This window comes from Leuciscus leuciscus (genome assembly GCF_965113295.1).
Source record: "Leuciscus leuciscus genome assembly, chromosome: 20".
Taxonomy (NCBI): Eukaryota; Metazoa; Chordata; class Actinopteri; order Cypriniformes; family Leuciscidae; genus Leuciscus; species Leuciscus leuciscus.
The window spans coordinates 4488214-4515259 of record NC_138744.1 but is presented as its reverse complement, the minus strand read 5'-3'; the positions used below and the strand labels follow the sequence as shown (position 1 = coordinate 4515259).

General features: G+C 34.9%; 2 protein-coding genes across 3 annotated transcripts; both read right to left on the bottom strand.

Annotated features, from left to right (window-relative positions):
* Positions 1-253: 253 nt before the first annotated feature.
* On the bottom strand, positions 254-5373 carry LOC309483690 (uncharacterized protein). Its single transcript, XM_082149620.1, has 5 exons — positions 5156-5373; positions 4438-4613; positions 2579-2723; positions 2362-2484; positions 254-2237 (listed from the first exon to the last, which is right to left on the bottom strand). Exons 1-5 carry the CDS (start codon positions 5235-5237, stop codon positions 2182-2184), a joined length of 582 nt encoding a protein of 193 aa, XP_082005746.1. The 5' UTR covers positions 5238-5373; the 3' UTR covers positions 254-2181.
* A 2326-nt stretch (positions 5374-7699) lies between these two features.
* On the bottom strand, positions 7700-26879 carry hpn (hepsin). 2 transcript variants are annotated; one of them, XM_082150780.1, is made up of 13 exons: positions 26592-26879; positions 25779-25884; positions 20147-20248; positions 19985-20026; positions 18281-18410; positions 18031-18147; positions 16894-16934; positions 16641-16806; positions 15474-15670; positions 12751-12846; positions 10853-10995; positions 8807-8971; positions 7700-8709 (listed from the first exon to the last, which is right to left on the bottom strand). In XM_082150780.1, the coding sequence occupies exons 2-13, from the start codon at positions 25795-25797 to the stop codon at positions 8656-8658; spliced, it is 1272 nt and encodes a 423-aa protein (XP_082006906.1). In that variant the 5' UTR covers positions 25798-25884; positions 26592-26879; the 3' UTR covers positions 7700-8655. The 2 variants fall into 2 exon arrangements, with proteins under 2 accessions (XP_082006906.1, XP_082006907.1); XM_082150781.1 differs by having other exon boundaries at positions 26598-26879.
* Between the last annotated feature and the right edge of the window lie 167 nt (positions 26880-27046).

Here is a 27046-nt window from a genome sequence, read left to right as displayed (position 1 = left end):
CTTTCAAAAACATAAAAAATAGTGATGTGTCCAAACTTTTGGCCTGTACTGTATATATATATATTTCATTATATTTTGGCAGTCTGGAAAATATTATGCATTCAATTTTATATTAATTGTGCATTGCCAAAATGTAGCACATTTGCAGATGTTCACAAGCTAAAATATCTGGAATTTGCATCAAGGCAATTAACCAAATGAGTGGTTATAAGCAAAGAAATGTCCCTTTTTAGGGTGTGCACTTGAAGAATCATCTTAATCACTGCAAAGAAAACTTTGAACAACAACAAAATAATGTATTCTACTTGTAGTAATCTCACTACAAGCTCTGATAAAGTCCAGCAATAGGTGGATTTTTTTTACACTACCAGTTACAATCATTCACAGTGAGAACAAAAATCTGCCCTACTGCACCATTACAGAAGAAATTATATTTCCTAACCACAGTATTTAAGAGTGATCAGGCAGTCAGGGAGGAGCTGCTCTCTAGGGCATCTCCAGCAAACGCAGTCATCTGAAAGATTTCACATGGAAAAACTGTCAGTGAATCCACAGCTTTATTTGTGTTGAAGAAAGAAAAAAAAAGAAAATCTGTCACACAAACCAAGACTGGCAAAATGATAAGAGCTAATGCAGTTTAACGTTCTTCATGACTTTGCATTTTAAGAACTGACTGTAAACTAAATGTGAAAGTTTGTTCTTTAAACACTGAAAAAAACCTGTTGGGGGTCTTAGAAACACGAGTAAATGCAATGAATTCTCACATACAAATTTATTTGATTGATGTACACACAGTAGAAATGCACTACACGTCTGCCACTTTTTGATTTCAATATGTTTTATTTATTTATCCTTAAATGTATTCTCACTGGGGTCGAACTGACCCCAAACAAACATCTCTATACATGATAATCACCTTTATGAAAAGTACATGCTGATAAAACAGAGTAAAAGCCTCAATAATATGTCAACTGGGTTTTGATGAGGTCAGTGGAACATATTACACAAATCTGAAAAGAAGATAATAGGTTCATTTAGAAATTACTATCACTATTATATCAGTATGTAAGAGTCCCTCTGACAAGAAGAGAACATTAAGCATTAAAATTCAAACAATGTTATTCAAAAATAACAATATAAAATATAATCTGATTTGAAATGCAGAATAGTGATTTTTTTTTTCTCATCTACATTTCAGTCAATAATGTTTACATTTTTAATTGTTATGAGCACAATCTGAAAATATCACATAATATTAAATATAAATCTGACTGTGAGCTAAACCAGATAGAGAGTTGTTGTTGTGTGCTGTAATGTGATCTCTTGTGTGTTTAATGGAGTACACATGCAAATAGCCAAAGCTTCGAAACATGTTCAGATTCGTAGTTTCTGAGAGAATCTTTAGAAACTAAACTAAAATGCTCATGGACTGATATCTACAATGGAAAACATAGCAGAATAGAAGCACTGTCGTTCCAGGGCGCCTTGAACCACCTGTGTCAATATTGACCCATCTACTATTGATCTACTCAGTCAGTACAGTCCAAAAGGCTCAGTTTGTGTCCTGAAAACTTGTCATTTAGCCTCTTAAAGCAGTGTAAAACTAATGTAATTAACGTATATCGGTCAAAGTTGTGCATCATTTACTTTCAATTAAAAACAAAACAAAAAAACAAAATAAATAAAATAAGTGCATATCGTAAACAGCAGGTATGGCAATGACATAGAGTAATTGACTATTCATTAAACAGTAGATCCGTGGTTAAATAATCCAATCTTTGTATTTGTAAGATAAACATTATGGAAAGGTGGAGTTGTTTGATGCTAAAAGTGGGATTAGCCAAAAAGACCTGGATCAATATCCCTTTGTTTTTAAGGGGAAGGTTAGGGTTAGAGATAGGAACACAGTTATGATAGATTAATAAGAATGTTCCTGCATGACCAACATTTTTTTATGTTGAACCAGAAACAAGCCCTGTTAGGAAATTAAAGAGTAACGAAGACGCCCCCTACTGGACAAGAATGAAACCTGCAGAAACACAGGCCCTTCTTTCAAATCTGGTATAGAAGATAATTGTACTGTATGTTGTAGCCTATGTTATATTTATTATATCATGATATTTGTACTATATTATTACAAACCCTTCAAATCCACATTTGTTTCTAAGCGTGAGAGGGGGTTCAGTATTGCTTCGTTTGCGTCGATTGCACGTCATCTTGGATTCCACCCACCGACCCTAAAAAAAAAACGCAGAAAAACGAGACCAAAGTTTAGAAACAACCTGTCTATAACTTAACATCTCTCAACGTAAATTAAATATATTAAAGTCAGTCAAACATACAGAACCAAATGAAACTTACTGAAGCATCGCTGCGCTTTCTCGGATCTTTTCAACAGGATATAAGCCACAACGATGGTAATGAGGGCGGATAGAAATCCTCCGATCACGTATCCGATGAGCTTCGCATAGTAAGAATCATTCGCTGAAAGACACGCACACACACACAGAGAGAGAGAGAGACATGAAGACAATTGTCTGTTCACTCACTAACACACTTTTAATTGCTAGTAACATACCGTATACATAAAGGTTTCCGATTGTGTCATTAGCACCACTGACCCTGCACAAAAAAACGGTGGCGTTATCATCTTCTGATGTTCCTGCGACTTCCCACACAGCTACATCTCCACCGTATTTAGTACGACATTCAGCTTTCATTGACTGAGGAAAGGAGAGATATTTAAGAACATTTAGAGGCTATATGGAAGATGTCCGCCACTGAATAAAAAATAAGAAAGTTAATTGCGACTTTTTATCTCACAATTCTAGTGAGACTTAAAAGGGATAGTTCACCCCAAAAATTTAATTCTGTCATTAATTGCTCACCCTCATGTCGCTGCAAACCTGTAAGACTTTCGTTCATCTTCAGAACACAAATGAAGATCTTTTTGATGAAATCTGAGAGCTTTCTGTCCCTCCATTGACAGATACGCAACTACCACTGTGACGCTTCAAAAAGTTTTAAAAAAGTTTCTAAAGAGACTTGATCACTTTAGATGATGAACATATTTAGGCTTTTATTCACATATAAACATTAATCAGCCTAAATTCAATCTATTCATCATAAAAAGCGATCGAGTTTCTTCAGAAAATTTGGGCTAAACCACTCAATTCAAATGGATTAGTGAGCAATTAATGAGAGAATTTTCATTTTTGTGTGAACTATCCCTTTAAGGGGACATGATGGTGGGACAAAATATGAGACGGGAGGAAAAAATAATAAGTCAATACTTTTGCATTCTCTCGCAAATGTTCTTCAGTCCCTCGAGAAATTTTTGTGTTCTTTGCGAGTGAATGCAAAGTTTCTCGAGGAAATGCAAAACCTTTGCGAGAGAGTACAAAAGTATTGACTTATTATTTTTTCCTCCCATCTCATATTTTTCCCCCATCACCATGTCCCTTCAGGGGCTCCGTACAATTCTGGCTTTTTTCTCGAAATTACAACTTTCTCAGAATTTTACTTTTATATCTCACAATTCTGACTTTGTAACTCGCAATTGGGAGTTTATATCTCGCAATTCTGAGGGAAATAAATTCAGAATTGAGATAAAAAAAAGTCACTATTACTATTATTTTCTATTTTCTGTTTTCTTTTTTGTTTTTTTATTCTGTGTGGAAACATATGGGGAAACATACAAAAGGGACCTGGTGGTGGGAGAGAGAAAAAAATGAGATGGGAGGAAAAATAATAAGTCAGTGCTTTTGCGTTCCCTCAAGAAACGTAAAAGTTTTTGCGAAGGAATGCAAAGTTTCTCAGGGGAACGCAAAAGCATTTTTCTCGTATCTCATATTTTTTTCCTTCACCGCGATTATTTTACAAATGAGAAATAAAATAAATACGCTTATTTCTTATTCCATTGTCCATGATATACTATATTTTAAGAAATTTTATTAAAAATATTCTAATATCTAATTTGTTAAATATTATTATTTTAGCATAAAGTATTACAATTAAAAATGACACATTCCATAAATTTGTGACACCCTGGAAGTGACATCATTTGGACATTTTCTACAGTATTGTAGAAGTAAATAATCACTTTTTTTATAGTGTTGGCTGCTTTTGTCAAGCTCGCCCATTTAAACCTGTTATCCAAGTTATTGTAGAAAAAAAAAAGAGTTTTGGGCCCAATTTACAATCATCCCAGGATGCACCACGTGTATATGCAGAGCTATAGGCTAATCTAGGCAAAGAGTGGCTACTTTTAAAGCTAGTTTTGATGGTTGATCACAGCATTTGTGTTGTTTCTTAGTTTTGACAACACCGTTATTATAAAATGTAAAAAAAAAAAAAACAAGAGTCAAAATAAAGATTTAGTAGGAGTGTCCAAACTTTTGCTAGTGTACAGAATGTTTAAAGAGAACAGTTCTTCACCTGAGCGGGTAAGTATTTGGTTGAGTCTCCTGGACAAGCCACAGAATCATTGACCTTCGAACCCATGATGTAAAATCTGATTTTTTCCGAGCCCAGGCCACTGTAACCACATTCAAAGGTGACAGTTTTCCCAGTCTCCGAGGTCACATTTTGAGGACGTACAATGTTTGTCAGGCCTAATGCACAGGAGAAGCAACAGATCACAGAAGGGCTTTGCTGATTTGACTAAGAAATGATCAACTTTTTGACTATTCTAATGGCCACACCTACACTCTTAAAAATAAAGGTTCTTTATTGTCATCAGTGGTTCCATAAACAAAATTTGACATCCATGGAACCTTTCCGTTCCACAAAAGGTTATTTTATAGTGTAAAAAGGTTCTTTTAAGAACTGTTCACTGAAAGGTTCTTTAGGGAACCTTCTATGACATCGCTGGGAAAACTCCCTTTCGGAACTGTTGTTTTTAAGAGTGTATACACAAAATAGGCAGTAAAGTCAATCTAAAAAATCAAATCAAATTAAAGGGGAAATGTTTAAATACTCTTATACAACAGAAAGGTTTGAAATATCCTTCTTTACCAACTGCTATTTGTATTGTTTTTATCCCATTACAGTTTTTCAAGTTTAAACTTATCTTGAGCTTTCCAAGCATCCCATCTTTCATAATCACAGTAATTTTCTTCAACTGTAAGCATTAGAATGAAATATGAAAACACACCGTTTGTAAGTGAAGCAAACTGCAGCACTAGGATCAGAAGCCTCATCAGATGGACAGCGGGTTGGATCTTCATCCTTCTCATGTTCTCAGTTGTCACAGGGCCACGGAAAGCCCTTTGCGCCGGCGCGGTCCCTCGAGCGATCGCTCGGTAGCGGAGCGGATGAAAGCCGTGCTCGTTCTCAGTAGACACTGTGTTGGAAACACCGTGGAGGACGAAGGATGCTCATTTGCAAGGAAACCTTCCAAGAAAGCCTTAGGCTGGACTGGGACAGACCCTATTCCAACCTTCACAGCAGCGCTCGTCGCTCTCTTTACACTTCCTTGTGTAAGCTTAGCGCCGATTTCTTTATGCTTTCCCTTTCTCCTAGCTTTATTGAACAACTATTTGAGTATGAGGCATTTTACTGCCAAAACAGTGATGTAAATTTACATCAGCCAGAAAGACACATTTTTTCCACCCAGCCTTGGTTCAGGATGCGAAGCAGTTTTTATGAAGAGTTAACTTACATGCATTCAGATTTGATATGTGTTGCATTCATTTGCACAAACCTATAATAAACAGGAGAATGAAAGAATTAGAAATTAAGAATGAAAAAGGTGAAAATTAGATTGCACCATCCCAGGCATATTATTCACATTGAATAAATACACATTACAGTCATTTTTAAATAATAATAATAATAAACATACACACACACATAATTATGCAGAATTCTAATGCACTTGATATAGCCTACAAGATATTTTGGTGTCAGACTTAATACACAGCTAACACAGACTTAACTTTAACATATTGACTAGTACCATTCAAACTTTTATTCAGCAAAGATGCATTAAATTGAGCAAAAGTGACATTAAAGACATTAATAATGTTACAAAAGATTACTATTTCAAATTGATACTATTTTTTCTCTTCATCGAAGGATCCTGAAAAAAATCAAGGTTTCCAAAAAAAAAATATGAAGCAGCACAGCTGTTTTCAACTTATAATAATATATAATAAATAATAAATGTATGATAATAATAATAATAAATGTTTCTTAAGCAGCAAATCATCATATTAGAATGATTTCTGAAGGATCATGTGACACTGAAGACTGGAGTAATGATGCTGAAAATTCAGCTTTGCATCACAGAAATAAATCACATTTTCACAGTTATTTCAAATTGTAATAATATTTCACAATATTAATGTTTATACTGTATTTTTGATCACATAAATACAGCATTGGTGAGCATGAGAGCAAACTTCTTTCAAAAACATCTTACCGCCCCCAAACGTTTGAACAGTAGTGTACATTTGTAAATATTGTTTAAACATCTAAAAGCTGATGCTTTTATGTCAAGTTTCTAAAGCACTAAAGTAACCACTGATTATTGTTTTTTATTAAAAAATTATGTCTTTATTTCAGTATTTAAAAGGCATATATTAAGGGTGCAACATTTCGATTTGTTGAAAAGAAAAAGCAGTCAGATTACAGTATGTCAAAGGTCAGAATTTCTATATTGTACATATATTCATATCAGCTACTTTCATGAACAGAAAAACAGAAAAATAAGCATATTATATAGAATAAGAGCTAAATTGTTCGACTTTTATTGTCTATTTGACAGGCTTAACGGGCTACTAAATTACAAAACAAATGTATTCAGAAGGTTATGGTACAAAATCTGGATAACAATATAGCAGCTTATAAAATTAGACATAAACTTGAATTAAACAGTGCATTGCATAGTCAAGAAGCTATTCATATATGTACATCAATATAAGCAACAATACTGACTGCCACAGCAATGAGTTTATTCATTCTGCTCTCTAAACCAGTCTTTGGTTTGTATCTTATCAATGCGTAACACAGAAAAGAAGAGAAAATAAAATACATGTAAAATGAAGTGTGTAGTTTTCATTAAACATTTTCACTGTGTTGGCCATTTAAATTTACAAAACCCATTTAAGTACATATTTTATCATGGCACATTTCACAGGCCTGTATTATTCAGTAAAATCCTACTTATAAGTTCATGTACTAAAGATTTGACTTACAGTATATGCCTTATTATTATGTAACATACACTGTACTGTACCTGTGCCACTAGTAAACAAAATTTAGATAAATACTGTAGATTGAGATAAAGTCCTTGTCATATTTAGGATCAGGATAAAATAAATTGTATTTTTCTTCCTGTCTGGAATCCATATTATGTCTGTTTGTACAGCATTTTATTACTTAAAAAAAATAAAAAAAATTCTCTTTATTTATTTTATCTATTTTTATCTGACAAGCTGAACATGACCATATATTTAATTCTTCTTGATGCCAAACACTCTGTACAAACCAGCAATAAACTAGGATAAAAATATCATTGAATGTTTTACAAAAATATTTATTATTTCATTTATTTGTTTATTATATATATATATATATATATATATACACACACATATATATATGTATGTATATATATATATATATATATATATATATATATATATATATATATATATATATATATGTGTGTATATATATATATATATATATACTGTATATATATATATATATATATATATATCCATACGCACGCACGCGCACACACACACACACACACACACACACACACACACACACACACACACACACACACACACACACATAAATGAAATAATAAATAAAAATGTATATCCTGCCTTCATTCAAATATGATTAAAAAGGAGATTTTGTAAGCATATTGCATATTGTGTTTGGAGTCAATTGTTTTATTTGTCATTTATAATTTTTGGCCAGGCTGTCATTCAAAGAAATTATGAATGCTTGCAAAAACAAGAGAGAACCAATGAAATATTAATAATTGATTATGTTGTAGTCAGTGTCTGCTTTTTCCTGTCAGCTTGTTGTTTTTCTATGCATTTGTTTTGCATATTAAAACCTGTAGTTGTAGTTGGCCAAATAATTTTGTTAGATAAATACCTTAACCAAGTTTTGTTCTACCCTCATATTTATAATTACAAAATATTACATATTACATTATATTACATTAATAATATATATATTTGTTTTTTTGTTGATGGTTTAATCGAACTTGTAGGGTCATTAAAAACAAATATCCCCTCAAGACATCCCTTTTGGCCACTATTGTATGTGTGTGTGTGTGTATATATATATATATATGTGTTTTTTTATATATTTTTTTTATATATACTGTATATGAGCGATATTGTGTTGAGCCAAAATTGCTCATTTGATTATCGTACTATGCTTTGGAGACACGTTTTACGGTAAAAAAGAAAACACATTTTATGGTAATTGCCAGCATCAGAAATGGTTCTTGACCTCCATGAGTCAGATATTGCAAAAGATATTTGTCCTTGAGACAGGATGATCATCACAGAACATCAGATCAACATCAGACGTCTGATCTCAGCCACAGATCCGAGCAAAACCAATCTGACCTCAACGGGCAACATTTCAGTCTCATATAAAACATTTCTCCACTCTGAATGGCTATGGTGTAACCGCCCGTGCCATTTTGTGCACTCCTGGGGAATTCTCATACATCTATGGAGGTAAACGTGAGAGGAAAGTGAGGTAAAGTTTGTTTTAATGATATGTAGATAAGCTGCTGAAAGTGTGCCGGTCATCCAGCATCACTCACCCTCATGGCTGTAGAAATCCAGGGCAGAAAGCGTGACACACGGGTGTAGACGCCGGGCTTCTTGGCCATGGCACAGCCTGTGCCCCAGCTTACCACTCCCAGCAAACGATAGCGGCTGGTCTTAGACAGGACATCCGCCGCTACAAAAGGACCACCACTGTCCCCCTGACGTCATATGAGAGATGATATCATGTCATATCAGTGCACAATGCCACAGTAAATGGAAGCTAAGCAGCTTCATTAAAAAACATTTGAAACATGCAACTTTTCTAAAAGTGTAACCACATTTCTAAAACGGACTGAATGATGCCGTTTTATTTCAGTAACACTTTTATATTAAAGGGTTAGTTCACCCAAAAATGAAAATTCTGTCAGTAATTACTCTCCCTCATGTTGTTCCAACCCCGTAAGACCTTCGTTCATCTTCGGAACACAAATTAAGATATTTTTGATTAAATCTGACAGCTGTCTCACTCCTCCATAGGCTTCTAAGACACTAGTGACACTAGTGACTCCAGTGGCTCAATCTTAAGTTTATAAAGCGACGAGAATACTTTTTGTGCGCAAAAACAAACAAAGATAACGACTTCATTCCACTATTCATTTCCTTCTCTCATTTCCTTCTCTCAGGCTCACTATTGGCCGACGCTGGTCATGTGTGTGATGCGTGTGAAGTGCAACACAGACGCGCTGCGCTAAAACACTACGTGAAAAAACTCGAGGCCCAGAGAGAAGGAAATGAATAGTGGAATAAAGTCGTTATTTTTGTTTGTATTTGCGCACAAAAAGTATTCTCGTCACTTTATAAACTTAAGATTGAGCCACTGGAGTCACTTGGACTATATTAACGATGTCTTTAATGCATTTTCTGGGCCAGCAAGTTATAGTGTCTTAGAAGCCTATGGAGGAGTGAGACAGCTCTCAGATTTAATCAAAAATATCTTAATCTGTGTTCCGAAGATGAACGAAGGTCTTACGGGGCTGGAACAACATGAGGGTGAGTAATTACTGACAGAATTTTCATTTTTGGGTGAACTAACCCTTTAAGGTTTAATTATTATAATAAGTTCATATTAGTTAACTGCATTAGTTACCATGAACTAAAAATGAATTCTTGCAAAGCATTTATTAATCTCAGTTAATGTTACTAATACATTATTAAGATCAAAAGTTGTATCTGTTAATATTATTTAATGGACCAGAGCTAACATGAACTAACAATGGTTAGTTGTATTTTTATTAACTAACAGTAACAAAGATGAATAAATATGGTAACAAATTAACAAATGTCTTGCTCATTGTTAGTGTTAGTTAATGTATTTACTGATGTTAACAAATGAGCCTTACTGGAAAATGTGTGTTACCCTTGTTTTAGTACTATTATATATTCTCATAATATTTATTACTTTTTAAATAGCTTTTTATTTTGTATCTTACTTTTAGTTTTTTTTACGTTTTAGAAATTGTATGTTTTTTTATATAATTTTTGTTAGTTCTTTTTTTATATTTCGATTTCTATTTATTTCAGCGATTTTAGTACTTCATCTTCAACTTATTTTATTACAGTTAGTGGCCAAGGCTGGTCTTGCAGAGGACCACCGCTGTCCCCGATAAGAGACGATACCATAACTGAGCTCATATCAGTTCACAGTTCCACACAGCCACATGTACATTAGTTATGAATGTCTCCCTCTAGTGGCTGTGTGCAGCGCTGCTCAGTGATGTTCAGTCCTGGTCCTGGAGATCCACCGCTCTGCACATTTTGTATGTCTCTCTTATCTGACACACTTAATTCAGTTCACAGAGCTCTCACCTAAAGAGCTGATGATCTGAATCAGGGGGTGTAAATAAGGGGACTGTGTACAGAGGCATTGGAGGGCCCATAAGGATCCCTACAGGGAGGGAATATACACTCACGCGGTAACACGAGGGGGCCAGATGCTCTAAACTGTACAGGGGGTCCACTTATCCTAGAGACACCACTGGCGGTGGGTCCCCAGGACCAGGACTGAAAACCACTGATCTAGACTGGTGATGATATTGTACCTGGCAGGAGTCGGTTCCTCCCTTCTCATAACCAGCACAGAACATGGTGGTGGTGACCTGGTTGTCATAGTAATCAGGACCATTGCACACAGTATCACTGATGATGGGCACATGGGCTTCCTGGAGGACGTTGGCTTGAGTGCCTGCAAGAAGTAAAGACACATGAAGGAGGGAGTCAGAGCGATGCACAAACAAAAGTTTATGATTTCTAGAATCCTTAAGTGAATATTGAGGGTTTTCAACCTAGTGTCATCCGTTGCCTTCAAGTCATGTTAATGTTCATATTTAAAAGAAGTGTAATGCATTTCACCGTTGCCTTACTTATTATAAAAAGCAGTTGATAACAGTGTGTTGCATTGTCACTTTTTATGGGAAGTGACTTTTGCTTTACATTTTCTCTGTTGTGACATTGGACAAGGACATAATAAGTTATAAAAATTGTGAATGTCATGATACATTGTATCCTGTGATGTAAATGCATTTGTGTGGCAAAGGTATGGAAACACATTTATGACATTGCATGAACATTATATGCGAATATAAGCACAAATGCATTTTCACAGGAAACATTCATGATACTCACGATTATAATCTTTAGAACTTACTACTATGATCCAGGCCAATTCGTTTCAGGCATGTTTCTCATTTTCCAATGGTGATTCAGTTGCAAATCGGCTGTGTTTATGTGCATTAATCTCATAAATATGATCATTCTGACATGACATGAGGGCTGGCATGCTGTCAATTACTAATACGTGACACTCAGTGTTTATGAACAAACAGGTAATGTGTTTATAGTAAATGAGAGCTTAAGTGGACAGCATCATGAATAATCATTTAATACATTCAACTTTTCTAAAAGTATAACCATTTCATTATCATTATATACTATATAGTATTCATTATATATATATATATATATATATATATATATATATATATATATATATATATATATATATAATAGTATTATTAAAGTAATATTATTATTTTATTTTATTTATTTATATTTATTTCAGCTTTAGTTTTAAATTTAAATGAAAAATCTTAAATAAAATAAGTTGAATATTTTCAACTAATATTTACAGTATATTTTACTTTATTTATTGTATTATTTAAATTAACAAAGATTTAGTTAATAATTCCATGTGAAACAATAATTAATAATTAAGAGGAGTACTTATTATGGAAATAATATACCTAAAATACTTAATGTAATGTAACTTAAATTAATGCAATTAAACCGGCCTGGTTTCACAGACAGGGCTCAGATTTAGGCCTTAGTTCAATTAGGACATTTAAGTTTCTTTTATAAACGTGCCATAAAAAAAATAAAAAAAAAATAAAAAAAAAAACATTATCGGTGTGAATCTTGAGACAAAACAATGGCACAGAGATATTTTAAGTATATTTGCCAGTGCAAATTGCTTTCAGTTAAACCAGTTCAAACATGCATTTTAGTCTGGGACTAGGCTAAAGAAAACCAGAGATACAAGTGCACTGCATAATTCAATACTATTAAGTATTAACTATTACTATTAATTAAGGGATAACAACACTGGAATGACGTGATAGAATCAAACTCAATAAACATAATCAGATATTCCCCCACCAAGAAAAGTATTTTATACTAAAGCATTAATTTAAGTGCTTTTATGTGTTTAAAAGTAAAAAAAAAAAAAAAAGTCTACTGTTTATAGAAACTGAGGGAAGTTGAAATGATTGCCTGGTAACTGACAGAAGTTCACACACGTGGTTAATTCAAGCACAACAGCACTCACACAGGTCACTGACACAAAGGTCAAAGAGAGTCTTGAGTTCCAGGTAAAGATGATAAACACTGTAATACGGCACAACAGTGACCTTTAAATAAAGACACAGAATGAGACATTACTAACCATAATACTCCATGTTACCCCAGCCAGTTACTGTACCTATCTGCCCATCCGCCAAACGCTGGCCGTAGGTCGGAAGACACACTGGCTGTATATAATCTAAAACACCAAAAGAGATTACGTCAGCTGGGGAAGGAAAACAGTTTCACACACAGTCATTCACAATTCTCACGCTCTATCTCCTTTGACCTCGTGTAGCTCCGCCCCTTTTTAGCGCTGCTTGTTGTGTTCACTCTTCCAGTTTGTATTTCCACAGCATGAAGGTAAGATCTTACGGATTTATGAATGAACTGCTTGTTTTAAAATCTTCTACTGATATCTGTTATGACATTCGCTTCAAACATTGCAATGCTCACGATAACTGTCGTTAACTATAGACCCATTTTCAGTTGGTAAACATGGTGACGTTTTTTGTGGGCGGAGCTTAGGTGGTGGTAGAACGATCCCTCTGGTCGCTTCACTAATGTTAGTTTGTTAGCTTGTTTTTTAATAATGACTCACTGTCCAGGACCACAATTGTTATTTGCAAAAGTTAATTTTAAAGGAGAACTCCGGTCAATTTTAACATTGAGCTCATTTTTTTGTACATTTGGAGTGCTGTCAGTACAGAGAACAACGGCAAAAATCGGTGTTGCCTACACCGTGTTATCCTTTTTAAAATTTGCACCCTGTTGACTTCAATGGGGCACGTTTTAAATCTGCTTTTAGCCTCTTAACATCCTTGATGTGTCATTACAAGTGCCCAGCATATACCTGTATTTTCTTCCTGTTTTCGGTCGAAGTCCACAGTAGTCGATTGTCGAGTTCACGCGCATAGGTTTAGTATCTATGATCACGCGCGTGAACTCGACAATCGACTACTGTGGACTTCGACCGAAAACAGGAAGAAAATACAGGTATGAGCGCTGGCTGAATTAACTTCATTTTTATTCATATCTTTCACATCTACTGCAGTCAGATTCACCCGTGTTAACTCTGAAGGAATCACTCACAATGGCTGGGCACTTGTAATGACACATCAAGGATGTTAAGAGGCTAAAAGCAGATTTAAAACGTGCCCCATTGAAGTCAACAGGGTGCAAATTTTAAAAAGAGGATAACACGGTGTAGGCAACACCGATTTTTGTCGGACCCGTACACGCTCAGTCAATGGATGGACGATCTGACAGGATTAACGTTAACGCTATACCTCGGGTTGAGTGGCCTGACTTCTACACCTACCTGATAGAGAAACTGAGTGTAAAGAGAAACTGAGGGTATATAAATCTTTAGATGCCTATAACTGTACTAAATGGCCACGTACAAGACTTGTGTGGTAGCCTACGATCCGCAGTTCTGCCTAGCCAGCGCCAAGGCCAGACAGAAGACGACAATGTAAAGAGTGACATTACGCTGCAATTTTAACGATTTGAATATTTTCTAGAAATAAAAATTCCAGATACAGCATATTCATTTTTTAACTATGTATTTGATTACCCTTTCTTACCAGGTTCTTCAAAAAGTCTAGTCACACAAAACAATGTATCCAATCATAGATGATTCACAAATCATTTAGAAAACATTATGCGATAAAATTTCAAATTGGAGCCTGTACTCCGTCGATTATTACACCCAACAACACAACAAGAGGACATTTAATAACAATAATAATAATTTAAGCTCCTTATTATGTAGCCAAATCTATGCTGGTTCTCTGTTGTGGAAAAAAGGTTCTTTAGATTTTTTTTTTTTTATATTCTTCACACTAAGAAAAAATAGGTTATTTTAAGAACTGTTTGCTAAAAGGATATTAAGGAACCAAAAAATGGTTCTTCTATTGCATCACTGCGAACCCCTTTTAACCTTAATTTTTTAGAGAGAAAAATCCAACATATTTCCTGTCAACATTCTGTTTAACTACAGAAAACTGTGAATATGAGCAAAAGCTTTGTCCTCCAGGAAAAGTACTGTCTTTTGTTTCGACTCAAGGCCGCGTGGAAATAGAGGAGCTTTGTTCTCAAGACGAGCAACCTGAGACCAGAGGGAGGATTTACTATAATGCTGTGTGTTCACCCAGACAGGCCTGTAACATACCACTACTACCTAATGAAAAACACCTCAAAACAAACTCCAATTAAACTGCTGCTAGCAAAGATTTGTCCTTGTTACACAGAGACATATCTTTTATGAACAAATTATTTTATAAAAAAAATACCTTTGTGTTAAGATGCTATTTACTGTAATATTTAAAAGACACTTTTATTCAGAGTGGTTAAAGCAAACGTTTCCAATCATTTTTCTGTCCACACCAAAAGCAAAAATGCAGCCAATCAGAACAAATTGGATATTTAATATGTATTTACATGAAGCCAGATTTTGGCCAAGGAAATTTCAATGTGCATATATTCCCTGAGTTACACTTTATTTTAATGGTCCTTAAAAATTCGGTTGTCTATAAGTAACGTTGCACCTACATGCCGACTAATTCTCATTAGTGTATTAGTAGATTATTAGTAAACTGTTAGGTTATAGGGTTAGTAGAATAAGTTGACTTGCAAAGTGACTTATAGTCAGTAAATGTCTGTTTGGGAGACAAATGAAGTGTTAGCAGATATTACAGTCTACTAATACTCCAATGACGGCTAGTTGACATGTAGATGCAATGTTACTTATAGTCAACAAAATGTATAAAGAGGACCATCAAAATAAAGTGTTACCATTTTCTGTAGTTCAGTGTAAAAACTCACCAGTGAACTGCAGAGGTTTTGTCAGCGCCAGGACTGCAATGTCACGACTGTTGTCGTCAATGTTGGCGTCGACGAAGGGCAAGTAGCTGCTGTGGTAGACAACAGTCTTCACCTCGGCAATCACAACATTCTTACGGATGGGAGTGTTGTAGATCGATCCCATGAGAACCCGCCAGCGTGACACGTGGCGATACCTCCTGAGGATACAAGCCTGAGAGTGAGATCTTGCAGATAGATGTTTCTAGTTGTTATCATGTTGCTAACATGTTTTAACACATTGCTAGCACGTTTTAGCATGGTTTTAAAGATAGGCCTACAATCAAAGATGGACCGATAGACGTTGCTACCCATTTTAGCATGGAGCTAGCATGTTTTAGCTTGCTTAGAAGTTGTTCACATGGAGCTATAGCTTGTTTTAACCTGTTTCTAGATGTTTTTAACATGCTAACATTTTTTTACACACTGCTAGCATGTTTTAGCATGGTTTTAAAGCCATGCAATCTGTAAGATAGATAGCTAGATATATGTTGCTACCATATTTAACAGGGAGCTAGCATGTTTTAGCTTGTTTCTGAAAGTTTTTAGCATGTTTTAACACATTGTGAGCTTAGAATTATAAGGTTCTGTCTCCTTTTAGGGTAGTTCTGAGATATTGAGCATCAAAGTTTTTACATCCCAGCTGGCAATGGAGAGATGGAACCTTTTTATTTTATTAATAACAACTAACAAAATATTTGTTTTACAAAAATAACACCACACAGGCATTAATAAACACCTAATGGATCAGATTATGTCAAAAACTCAATTTCGACCAAAAGTGGAGATAGACCCTTATAATTCTAAGCTCATGACATTGCTAGCATGTTTAAGTAAAAAAATATCAAGTCACCTTCATTTATATAGCGCTTACTATACAGATTGTTTCAAAGCAGCTTTACAGTGATAATAGGAAATGAATGCAACAAAGATTGTTTTGGTTGTAAATCAGATCTAGAAGAAAGTCATTGTCCAGCTTAAGTAAGTTTTTGATTGATTCATTTCTGTTGTAAAAATGATTAGTTATTAATTTGGGGGCTGCTTACACCACACAACTTTCAACTGAAAACAGAACATTTTTAATGCGTTCTGGACGTTTGAGAGTATGGGTTTAAAATGTGTGTCACTCACTCAGGAAAGCAGTGTGCAGCACTGACAATCCAGCGATCGGAAATGATGGATCCACCGCACTGGTGAACTCCATCATACTGTAAGCTGACCTGCCACGGCCACGAACCCTGGCGAGCATCGACACCCCCCACGATCCGCTCTTCAGGAAGCATACGACGACCACAGTCTACAGCGATAGAGAGTCAACAAATCATGTTGCCTATTTGCGGTGAAGAAATATTCTAAATGCTACAAAATGAGTAGTAGCACTTACCCTGACAAATCACCTCTAGTATCTGACCTTTGTCACATTTACTGAAACAGAAATGAAACATCAGAATGTTAAGACTATTGCAACCGGTTCTTAGCTTTTTTTTATTTTTTTTAATAATCTTATTATAATTTAAAATAAATGTTTTCTATTTGAATATATTTAAAAATTTAATTTATTCCTGTGATGCAAAGCAGAATTTTCAGCATCATTACTCCAGTCTTCAGTGTCACATGATCCTTCAGAAATCATTCTAAAACGCTGGCTGATTATTATCAATGTTAAAAAAGTGTTTGCTGCTTAATATTTTTGTGGAAACCATGATTGCAACACTATAACATTCAAAGGTTTGTGGTAAGTAATTTGGTAATGTTACAAAAGATTTCTATTTCAAATAAATGTTGTTCTTTTGAACTTTCCGTGAATCAACGAATCCTGAAAAAATTTCACAGTTTCCACAAAAATATTAAGCATATCTATTAAAGGTTTTCAAAATGGATAACAGTAAGAATCATTATTAACTGAGCAGCAAATCAGCATATTAGAATGATTTCTGAAGGATCATGTGACACTGAAGACTGAAGTAACGATGCTGAAATTTCAGCTTTTGCCATCATAGGAATAAATACAGAAAAAAAAAAAAAAAAAAAAAAAAAAAAAAAAACAGTTAATTTAAATTGCAATAATATTCACAATATTACTGTTTTTATTTTATTTGTGATCACATAAAAGCCTGGGTGAGCATAAAAGACTTCATATCATAATTATCAGAATAGTTATAAAATCATAATTATTCCAAACTCTTGACCAGTAGTGTAATCAAAGATCAAGAGAGCGGCCAGAGAGTGTATTTCTCCCTTGATGGCCATTGCAAGCAACATATTAAATCACAAATATTTCAATATATTATAGATTTTATTTTTATTTTGTAATAATTTTTTGGTAGACTCTTTAAAATGCTAAATGTATAGCTTGCTATAGAGAATGCTAACTGAGAGCTTTCTCCAGATATTATAGTCCCCCTTGGTGCAAACAATGGCTAAAGGGGAACTGTTTAAAAGTTTCTTTTTTTAAATTCAATTTGGTGATGTTCATGGTGCATATATTTATATTTAATCAAATGAAAAGGTAATGTCTTACCAAGGATAGAGGGCTGTTTTTATCTTCTTCCCGTATGTTAACTCACTATCTTTCACGCAGAAAAAATCTCGCTCACCACCATTATCAGGAGCACATGTGGCTGAGACATTTACTGCACTGAATGGAAAGAAAAAATGCAAATCAAGACATAACTAAAACAGTGATGAATTCCAGTCAACAACTGAATCTGGCTTGACTAAATGAATGTCTATACCTGAGAAACAGTGAGCCTGGCATGCTTGTTTGTTACCTGATGAAGCCCATCTCCTCACAGCTGATGTTGGCGATGAGCTGGTTGACGCTGGACGAGCAGACGTGTCTCCATCTCCGCTGGGTGGAGTCGAACACTCTCAGCCTCTGGTCAGCTGCACTCACCTGCACTGCAGGACATAACGAAGACAGTCCGGGGGTTCATACTATTTTAGATTCATATACATTTAGTAGACTTTTTTCAAAAACACAAAAATTACCTACATACATGTTTAATAATTAGGGCTGTAACGATACCCTAATGTCACGATTCGATAATTATCACGATACTGAACTCACGATACGATATTACCGCGATACTCCAAGACATATGGTAAAAGGTTAACCAAAAATGTACTGTTGATTAAAACGCAAAATTTGGTATTACATTGTGGGTGTAAATGAATAGAATTGGTAACCCAATTCACAGGACAATAGAGACACCAAACTAAAAATATTCATGATTCTGAAGTGGAAAATACAGAATTAATTTAGATTTAACTATATATTTAAAATAATGTAGGCCACTTTTTACTGGTAACATGAGACATTTGGCATTATCAGGATCCACAAATATTCCCCCATTGCATTATTATACATTATATTCAACATTATATATAGTAGTTTAGTGTAGTACTGACACTAAAACTCTGTAAACTTGAATTTTTTTCTCACATAGTAATTTGTATTTTGGGTGAACTACACAATACATATTGTCACTATCCACGATACATAGTGTTGCATTTTTGTATTGCGATATATTGTGACACAATATATTGTTACACCCCTAATAATAATATTATTTAAAGCTGCAGTCCGTAGTTTTTCCTCTTTGTCGCCATCTCTGTTCGAAATCTGCAATTGCAGTCATTCGCGGAATTATCAACTTTACGTGGGTTGTGCCTCGGCTCGGCACAGCGCGGATGAATCCAGTGTTTTGAGGAGAATGTGCGGCTGTCAGTCGCCGCCGGTGTGGATACTGTCATTCGCAATCACAGATTCTACTTTTTCGAAGTATGACCAACATAAGAATTTTCACCGGAAAATGTCGTCTGAACAAGTAACATCCACTTTTGTTCTGAGCAACTAAGGGGAAAAAAGCATTGCAGTAAATCACGCTGATTAAATCTATCGATCGCTTATCATATCACGACAAACCGTGCAAATTATACTTTGTTCTCAAATTGTTAATGTAAACAACATCAGCTCTGCGTGACTACATTTAACGCCCTTCCGATATTTATCCTTGTTTTCGCGTGGGCCGGTTGCAGTCTCTTTTTTTCTCTAGCCACTCCGAAGTCCGAAGTCTTTTGCATTTTACAACGGGTGAATCTCCAGTTGGTGATTGTCGTTTGAACCTTTCTGGATCCGCCATCAAATTGATAAGTTTATTTATATCATGTGCTGTGAGAAAAGGCTATAAATCTCCACCTCGAACATCCTCACACTCATAGCCTACAAGCCGAGACTCTTCTTTATGTATACAGATGTGACGTAATGATGTAAAGACATGCTCGAATTTCCCGCAGAATTCCGCCAGTACCACTGGAATTAAAAACTTTATTACAAGCTTACCGTTTTGAATCCAGCTAAGGCAAGCAGATAGTTTATTTTGGATAATTTTTAACCCAAAAAAGTTACGGACTGCAGCTTTTAAATATAATATTAATTAATTAAAATGTAATTAAAAATGAGCAATGCTTACCATCAAATAATCCAGTATCTTCTGTTGTTCTAAGATACGTGACTGAAAATCAAACAAACAGAACAAGTGTAATGAGTCTCTGGAGAGACTGCAGTATTCCATTAAATCAGCCGTTCCTAGAAGCAAACCAGAATTCCCAGAAAGCCGAGCCGAAAGTCTTACCAAGGGCCCAGATGGCGGCTCCCAGTCCCCCCAGTATGATCAAGATCACGGCTACCGCAGCGACCACACGATACGGACTGAAGATGGTCATCCCTGGACTTCCTGTAGGACAGAAACCAACAGGACAGTACATGTATTTAATGCAGTAATGTGAGATTTTGTGAATGTTAAAATACATGCTTGTGAGCAAACACATAAATCATGACAAAGCTGATGAAAAGAACAGAACCATGAACAAAATCAATAGTCCAAAGTCATCAATTCCTCTCTGCTAAAGTAAACGGGGACTGGATCGCAGTGTCATGATCAGCTCTCTCTCCACACACGCACACACACACACACACACACACACACACATTAGGTTTCCATGTTTTATGAGGACATTCCATTGACATAATGATTTTTATACTGTACACACAGTAATTTCATTCTCTTAACCCTAAACCTACCAATCACAGAAAACTTTCTGCATTTTCAAAAAAACATCACTTAATATGATTTCTAAGCTGTTTTCCTTATACCAATTTTTTTTTACATTTTATCCACATGACATAGAGTATACATGGACCACACACACACACACACACACACACACACACAGAGAGAGAGAGAGAGAGAGACATGTCAGCATGTTCCAGACAAAATAGATGTAACCATGTCAGTGATATTGACCAATGCCAAAAAACATAATATCCAGACCTGCATGCACTGATCATTTACCAGTTCTACCATTTACAAGCCCTACTTTATTATCTCCTATGATTATATGCTCAATCAATAGCCATTATCATCCTAGATAAAACACCCACCGAATATAAATATGACTTTGAAATACACATGACTTGTGTATCCTGCTTCTCAGATGTTCATTCTGAGAAAAACACCCTAATAATCTCACATGTGTCTCTTTTAGAGTTTCAGAGGATCTCAACAATGCCATACTTTGCTCAGATTTGCCAAGATATGGAAACAAAAGTTAAAGATTTCAATATGACCACAAACATGTCTAAATTATGTATTCAAACCATTAATAAAATATAAATAAAATTACATATTAATAGCATATACTCTTTTTTGGCTACTGTCTTATTTTTTTTTAATTGTTTGCTTCTCCTGACGTGAAAGAATCCAATAACAGTAGAAAAAGAGAAGGAAAGAAAAATAATAATATTTCCTTTTCAATAAATCAAAATGATAAAGTTTAAAGAAAATAATATATTTTTATGTTATTTTAATATTTAACATTTCTTTTTAAAGATATATTATTTCAGAATTTTTGTTTTTATTGCCTTGCCATATTGTCCTTAAACTTAACTTAATGGACACATTTTTCTTCATTTTCACTTTGATTTGATTTACTCGTGTTAAAAAAAGAAGAAGAATGCATCCTAACATTGTTCTTAAGTGTACATTTTGATTTCTTTTACTTTTATTAAAAATCATAATAGGTGGCTTTCCTGCAAGTGCTTGATGCTAAATGTGTAAAATACTGTCATAGGTAAAAAATCTTATTTTTAAGGAAATAATATTCAGTTTTAGACTTCATGAGCTCAAAAATAGCAACCTTTGCACAATAATACAGGCCAGAATCAAACCTGCATCCCCTGCATTTCAAGCACACGCCTTTACTGTACCAATGTGCCACGGCTCCAACCAAAATAAACTATATTCATTGACAAGACTCAATATGCTCCACCTAAAATAAACATTGATCACTGCAGGACCATATTCTGTGGGCTTTTTAATAATATTTAAAGATATCCTATTGTACATTTTCATCTTCGGTGTGTAATGTTACTATTGAAAAAGGTCTGCAAAGATACACAAAGTCACTCCAAAGGAATATACTGTCGCACAACGCGTGTACACACACTCTGCTTATCACACACACAGGGATGCGTAGCAGCACACAAACATGCCAAATATTAAAAATTGTTAAAAATTAAAGGATTACAATGTAAAAGATTATTATTGTGTTCATAAAGATATGGTTGAATCCGGCTTGTCCCGTAGATGGTCTGCTTGCCCGCTTTAACCTTGCGCACAAGCTGATCCTTGCTAGAGAAGCGTTCAGTTTTTCCACTTGCAAATTCCGCCATATAAATAGCGAATCCTCCATAGCATGAGCGCAACTGACTTATAAAGGGAATGGGAGATGAGACTCTGATTGGTTAATTGCACGTTACGCCTAAAACATACCCAATTACTCATTAAGAGAACAGAGACAACCCTATAGACCATGCGCCGCGCGCCAACCATGTTTCCCATCGTTAAACAATAGCAAAAGTGGATTTGGATGCCCTAAGTGCACCATGCGCTTTAGACCATGTGCTTGGATCCTTAAAATATGGCCCTTAATCTCTATATCAGTGCATACTTTTTTTTTTAATGCCCTGAAACGCCTCCATTGCAGTCTTGAGTTTTCTTCCGGGAAACGAACACGTCACAATATTCTTCATTTGAATAATTCCCGCTCAAGCCATATGCGGAAAAGGGAGGTGAGGTCTGGTTGAGTTACGTTAGTAGTGTGTTTAAACTCGCGGTTGACCAATCAGAACACAGTGTGCTTTTCAGAAGGAGAGGCTTCATAGAGACAGGAACTAAACAGGGGTGCGTTTCCCAAAAGCATCGTTAGCCAACTATGGTCACAAGTTCCATTAAACTCTATTGGTAACGACAGAACTTGCGCACACCCCAGAGCGTTACTGACAGACTGGGAGAGGGAGAGAGAGATGAAGCAACAATGTATGTGAAAAATAATGTGCTATTTGAATATTCAAGCATGAAAACCTATTTCAGACAGAAGCTCTGGTGTGATGATTAACAGTAGGCCCATCCGACATGCAGAGATGTTCTGTCTGATAAGCCCAGAGCAAACAAACACACAAAACAGGTTACCGCAGCTCTGCAACAGGGCCGAACGCACAACCCTTTGCATGGGTCATAGGGACGCATTACATAGAAACAGTCTTTATAGTATTTCAAGTATTTCTTTTGATCCTCATGGTGCAAACAAGCAAATGATGCTAGATGTTTCTGATAAGAATAGATGAAATGGTGGGGAATCGGCAGCTACTTTTCCATGATTCATTGAATTGTAATTTCTAAGACCAGGAGCTGAGATAGGAATGCTATATTCTCTAACATTATTTCTTACACTACAGTATGTAAGTAGTGATGTACAGATACACTGTAAAAAAAAAAAAATCCGTTGAATTTACGGTAAAAAACTGGCAGCTGTGGTTACCAGATATTTACCGTAAAAAAGGTTTTAGGTTTCACAGACTTAAAATTTACAGTAATAAACCGTATTTCATTATCTGATATAATGTTAATTTACCAATCTATTGAAGTATTAATATCTGTTTTGTACCATTGTAATACACTGACAACCATCAATCACAGTGGAGTTGAGTCACATGATCAATCAAAGCTCATCACAAGCAGCTTTTACACAATCAAGTTTTTATGATTATGTTTATGTTTATATATATAAATATATAAATATATATATATATAGCTGCACAGTGTCATTCACACAAACATTAAACACCATCATGGTAACACACATGAAATTTTTTAAATACAATAAACATTAATTTAACAACATTAAATGTAACATAAAACCCTAATGTACATAACTGATTAGAAAAAAACTAAGAAAACTATGACGAAACATAGTTATTTCAACAAAAATACATCAAATGTGAAGTGTCACGCAGGGAATTGTGGGAATGTCAAATTACAGTTTTTCACTGTAAATTATACAATGACTTGTTCGTTTTCACTTCCAAAAACTTTTAATTTAACAGTATTTTACAGTAAAATTACATTAAATATACCATTAGATCTATCACAGTTATTTACCCTATATAGTAAGGAAACTTTCTGTTAACCAATTAACAGTTTTTCACTGTAGCATTTTTACAGTCTTTTACTGTTAAAATCACGATAATTTTTTACCCAGTCATAAGAGTACAATAAAATCTAACATGGTCATCACATGTGAAGTGAAATATTTATTAAGCAGTAATGACTAACTGTATTTTACCCGGCTCATTACACAATTACTTTCCCAATAAATGAATTATGAAGAAACTGTTTTGTTGAACTATGTGCAAAATAAAGACGGGAAGTGATGCAAAACTAGAACATCTACACTAAATGTTTGGGGTCAGTAATATTTTATTTTTTAAAGAAATTAATATTTTCATTCCTCAAAGACACATTAACTTGATCAGTAAAGATTTATAATGAATGATTAGAATCATGAAAACAATGTATTACTGTTTCAACAAGAATATTAACATTGATAATAATCAGAAATGTTTCTTGAGCAGTGTATTAGAATGATTTCTGAAGGATCATGTGACACTGAAGACTGGAGTAATGATGCTGAAAATTCTGATTTGACACCGATGGAATAAATTACATCAAATAGAAAAAAAGGTATTTTAATTTGTAAAGGTATTTCACAATATTACTGTTTTTACTGTATTTTTATTAAGTAAATGCAGCCTTGGTGAGCAGAAGAGACTTCTTTCAAAAACTAAACAATAGTACTAATCCCTTACTTTTGAATGGTAGTATATGTAGAAAATCAGTCATGAATTATGCAGTTTAGCATCCTTAAATTCCCATTATTGACCATTCAGAAAGTATTTCAAAATGCATCTAAATTATGAAATATCTAGATGTTGGACTGAATCTATATGAGAACTGTTGTAATTCTAGTTGTGAAACATCTTGGTCATTGATACAAACTGTAAAAAAAATTAAATTAAATAAAAAGCCATATCCATGTAAAAAGAGAAAAGGCAAAATGTGACCATCCAAATCTCACCATGACTCTCAACTGACCAGTGACGTTTTGTTCAAGCCCAGCTTTGAATAGTTACATTAGAGGTCAGAACAAAACTGAAACAGTGTGATGTTTTCCTGTTTGCTGTCTCTCGTTTCATTCCTGAGGATTTCCCCACTGCCTCCGACTGTTTCTACGGCACCTGCCATGACCCATTTGACCGGAGAACAAGTAGTACTTTTGTCTGAGTGGGGGGTGTGTGTATGAGACAGAGCTTCTTCATGGTACACTGCTCTCTCTCTCTCTCTCTCTCTCTCTCCATACCTGGATGATTCATGTTTTGCAGACAAATTTAAAAAATCACAAGCCCCTTTACATGAGGTTAAAAATGAACATTAATGTTGTGTCGGCTCTAAAATGTTCTGTATCCACTGTAAACTAATGTTTTGGTCTAGAACAGTGTCTCTCATTTTCAATAAGAGAATTCAAATAGATGGTCACCTGTGAGATATTAAATATGAGCAGCCAGAATAGATAATAAAGATAATAAAGATAATAAAGGTTCAGCTTTCTCAAGAGTGGATATATTTACAGACTATTACAGTTAATCCTAATATAACCCTGATTTTCTTTTTATCCATTGTACATATGAAAACAGCAGTATGGACAAATCACGTCATGTCATGTCTTGACACCTTTTGGCCTTTTGTCAAAGTGATACACTGACCAAAACAAATGGAGTACATGACCCATCACCGGCTAGCGGTTAATCTTTAACCAATCCAGTCGTCTGATGTAAAAAAAGAGAGAGAGAAACAGCTCAGCACTCACCGATCTTCTTCTCTGGCATCTTTATCCAACAGAAAACTGACAAATAAGCTTGGAATTGATTCCAATGTTTCCTCCGCCAAACTTTGATTTGCTGCTTCTTTCAGACCTGGAAATGTTTAGAAAAGCTTAGAAATCATAATAACTGCTGTCACAGACAAATATGGGTTAAGCAAGTTAAATAAACCAAAGTGCAAACTGAGAAAAACTTCAGAGGGTTGCAGACAGTGCTGTTATTAACAATCACTGTCAAAAGTTTTTAACACAATGCTATAATAAAACAAATATCATTTTCCAGAATGTACCAAAATGTCACTTTTTAGTAATTAACTAAAAAACTTTCTTCATTAATATTTAAATTCAAACTTGTTTAAGTTGTAATTAATTTAGCACTGCAAGATTGTAACCATAAATGTTGTTTAATTTAAGCCATTTAATTTTATAGGGCTGAAATGTTTTTAGTTTTGAGAGACTTAGCCTACTTTTAAATTTTTGTCTCTGGTGTTTTCAAGTATTCACATTTATTTTCTCAGGACATGAATCCATAGCATTTTTTATTTATTTATTTTTTTCAATAAAAAAAGAAGAAGCAGCAGCTGATTTCACGTCCAGTTTATAATCAGTAAAATCCAATTTAACGAATTGTGTCCTAATGATCCGTTACATAAGCCCGTTACAAAAAATAAATAAATCTGTAGATGATGATTATCATCATTATATGATATAAATTGACATTTTGTAAATATATACAAATGAATGTCTTTTATTTCTAGTTGTCACTAATGCTCATAATAGTAAAAAACAAACAGTTTTCACCTTTACCTCTCCACTACAGGTCTTTGGATAATTTTTTGAAGTAGAAATAAAGAGATAAAGCGGTAAATCAGATGTTTCCTCCAAATATCCGCGCTGACATTTCCCTTTCCCCGGAGTCCTACGCTCTTTTCTTGTTTGTTAAATGACTCTCTTCTCCTCACTCTCTCTGTGCTGTTCGCTGGAGTGGAAACCTCCCTCTTCCGGTCAGCAGAGAGTCTCCGCGAAGCGCAGGTGTGTGTGAAGGTGCGCGCGCGCGCGCTACAGGTGAATCTGTGTGCGCGCACCTCATATCAGGAGCAGCTCATCTGATGAAGCACGTCATGGAGCGATACGACTGCGACTAAAGCATAACCAATAATACAGCCATATACAGAACATGATACCATATGGTAAATGTGTGTAGCTATCTTGATTGATTTATACAGATTTTCGCACATAAACACTGATCCTTATAA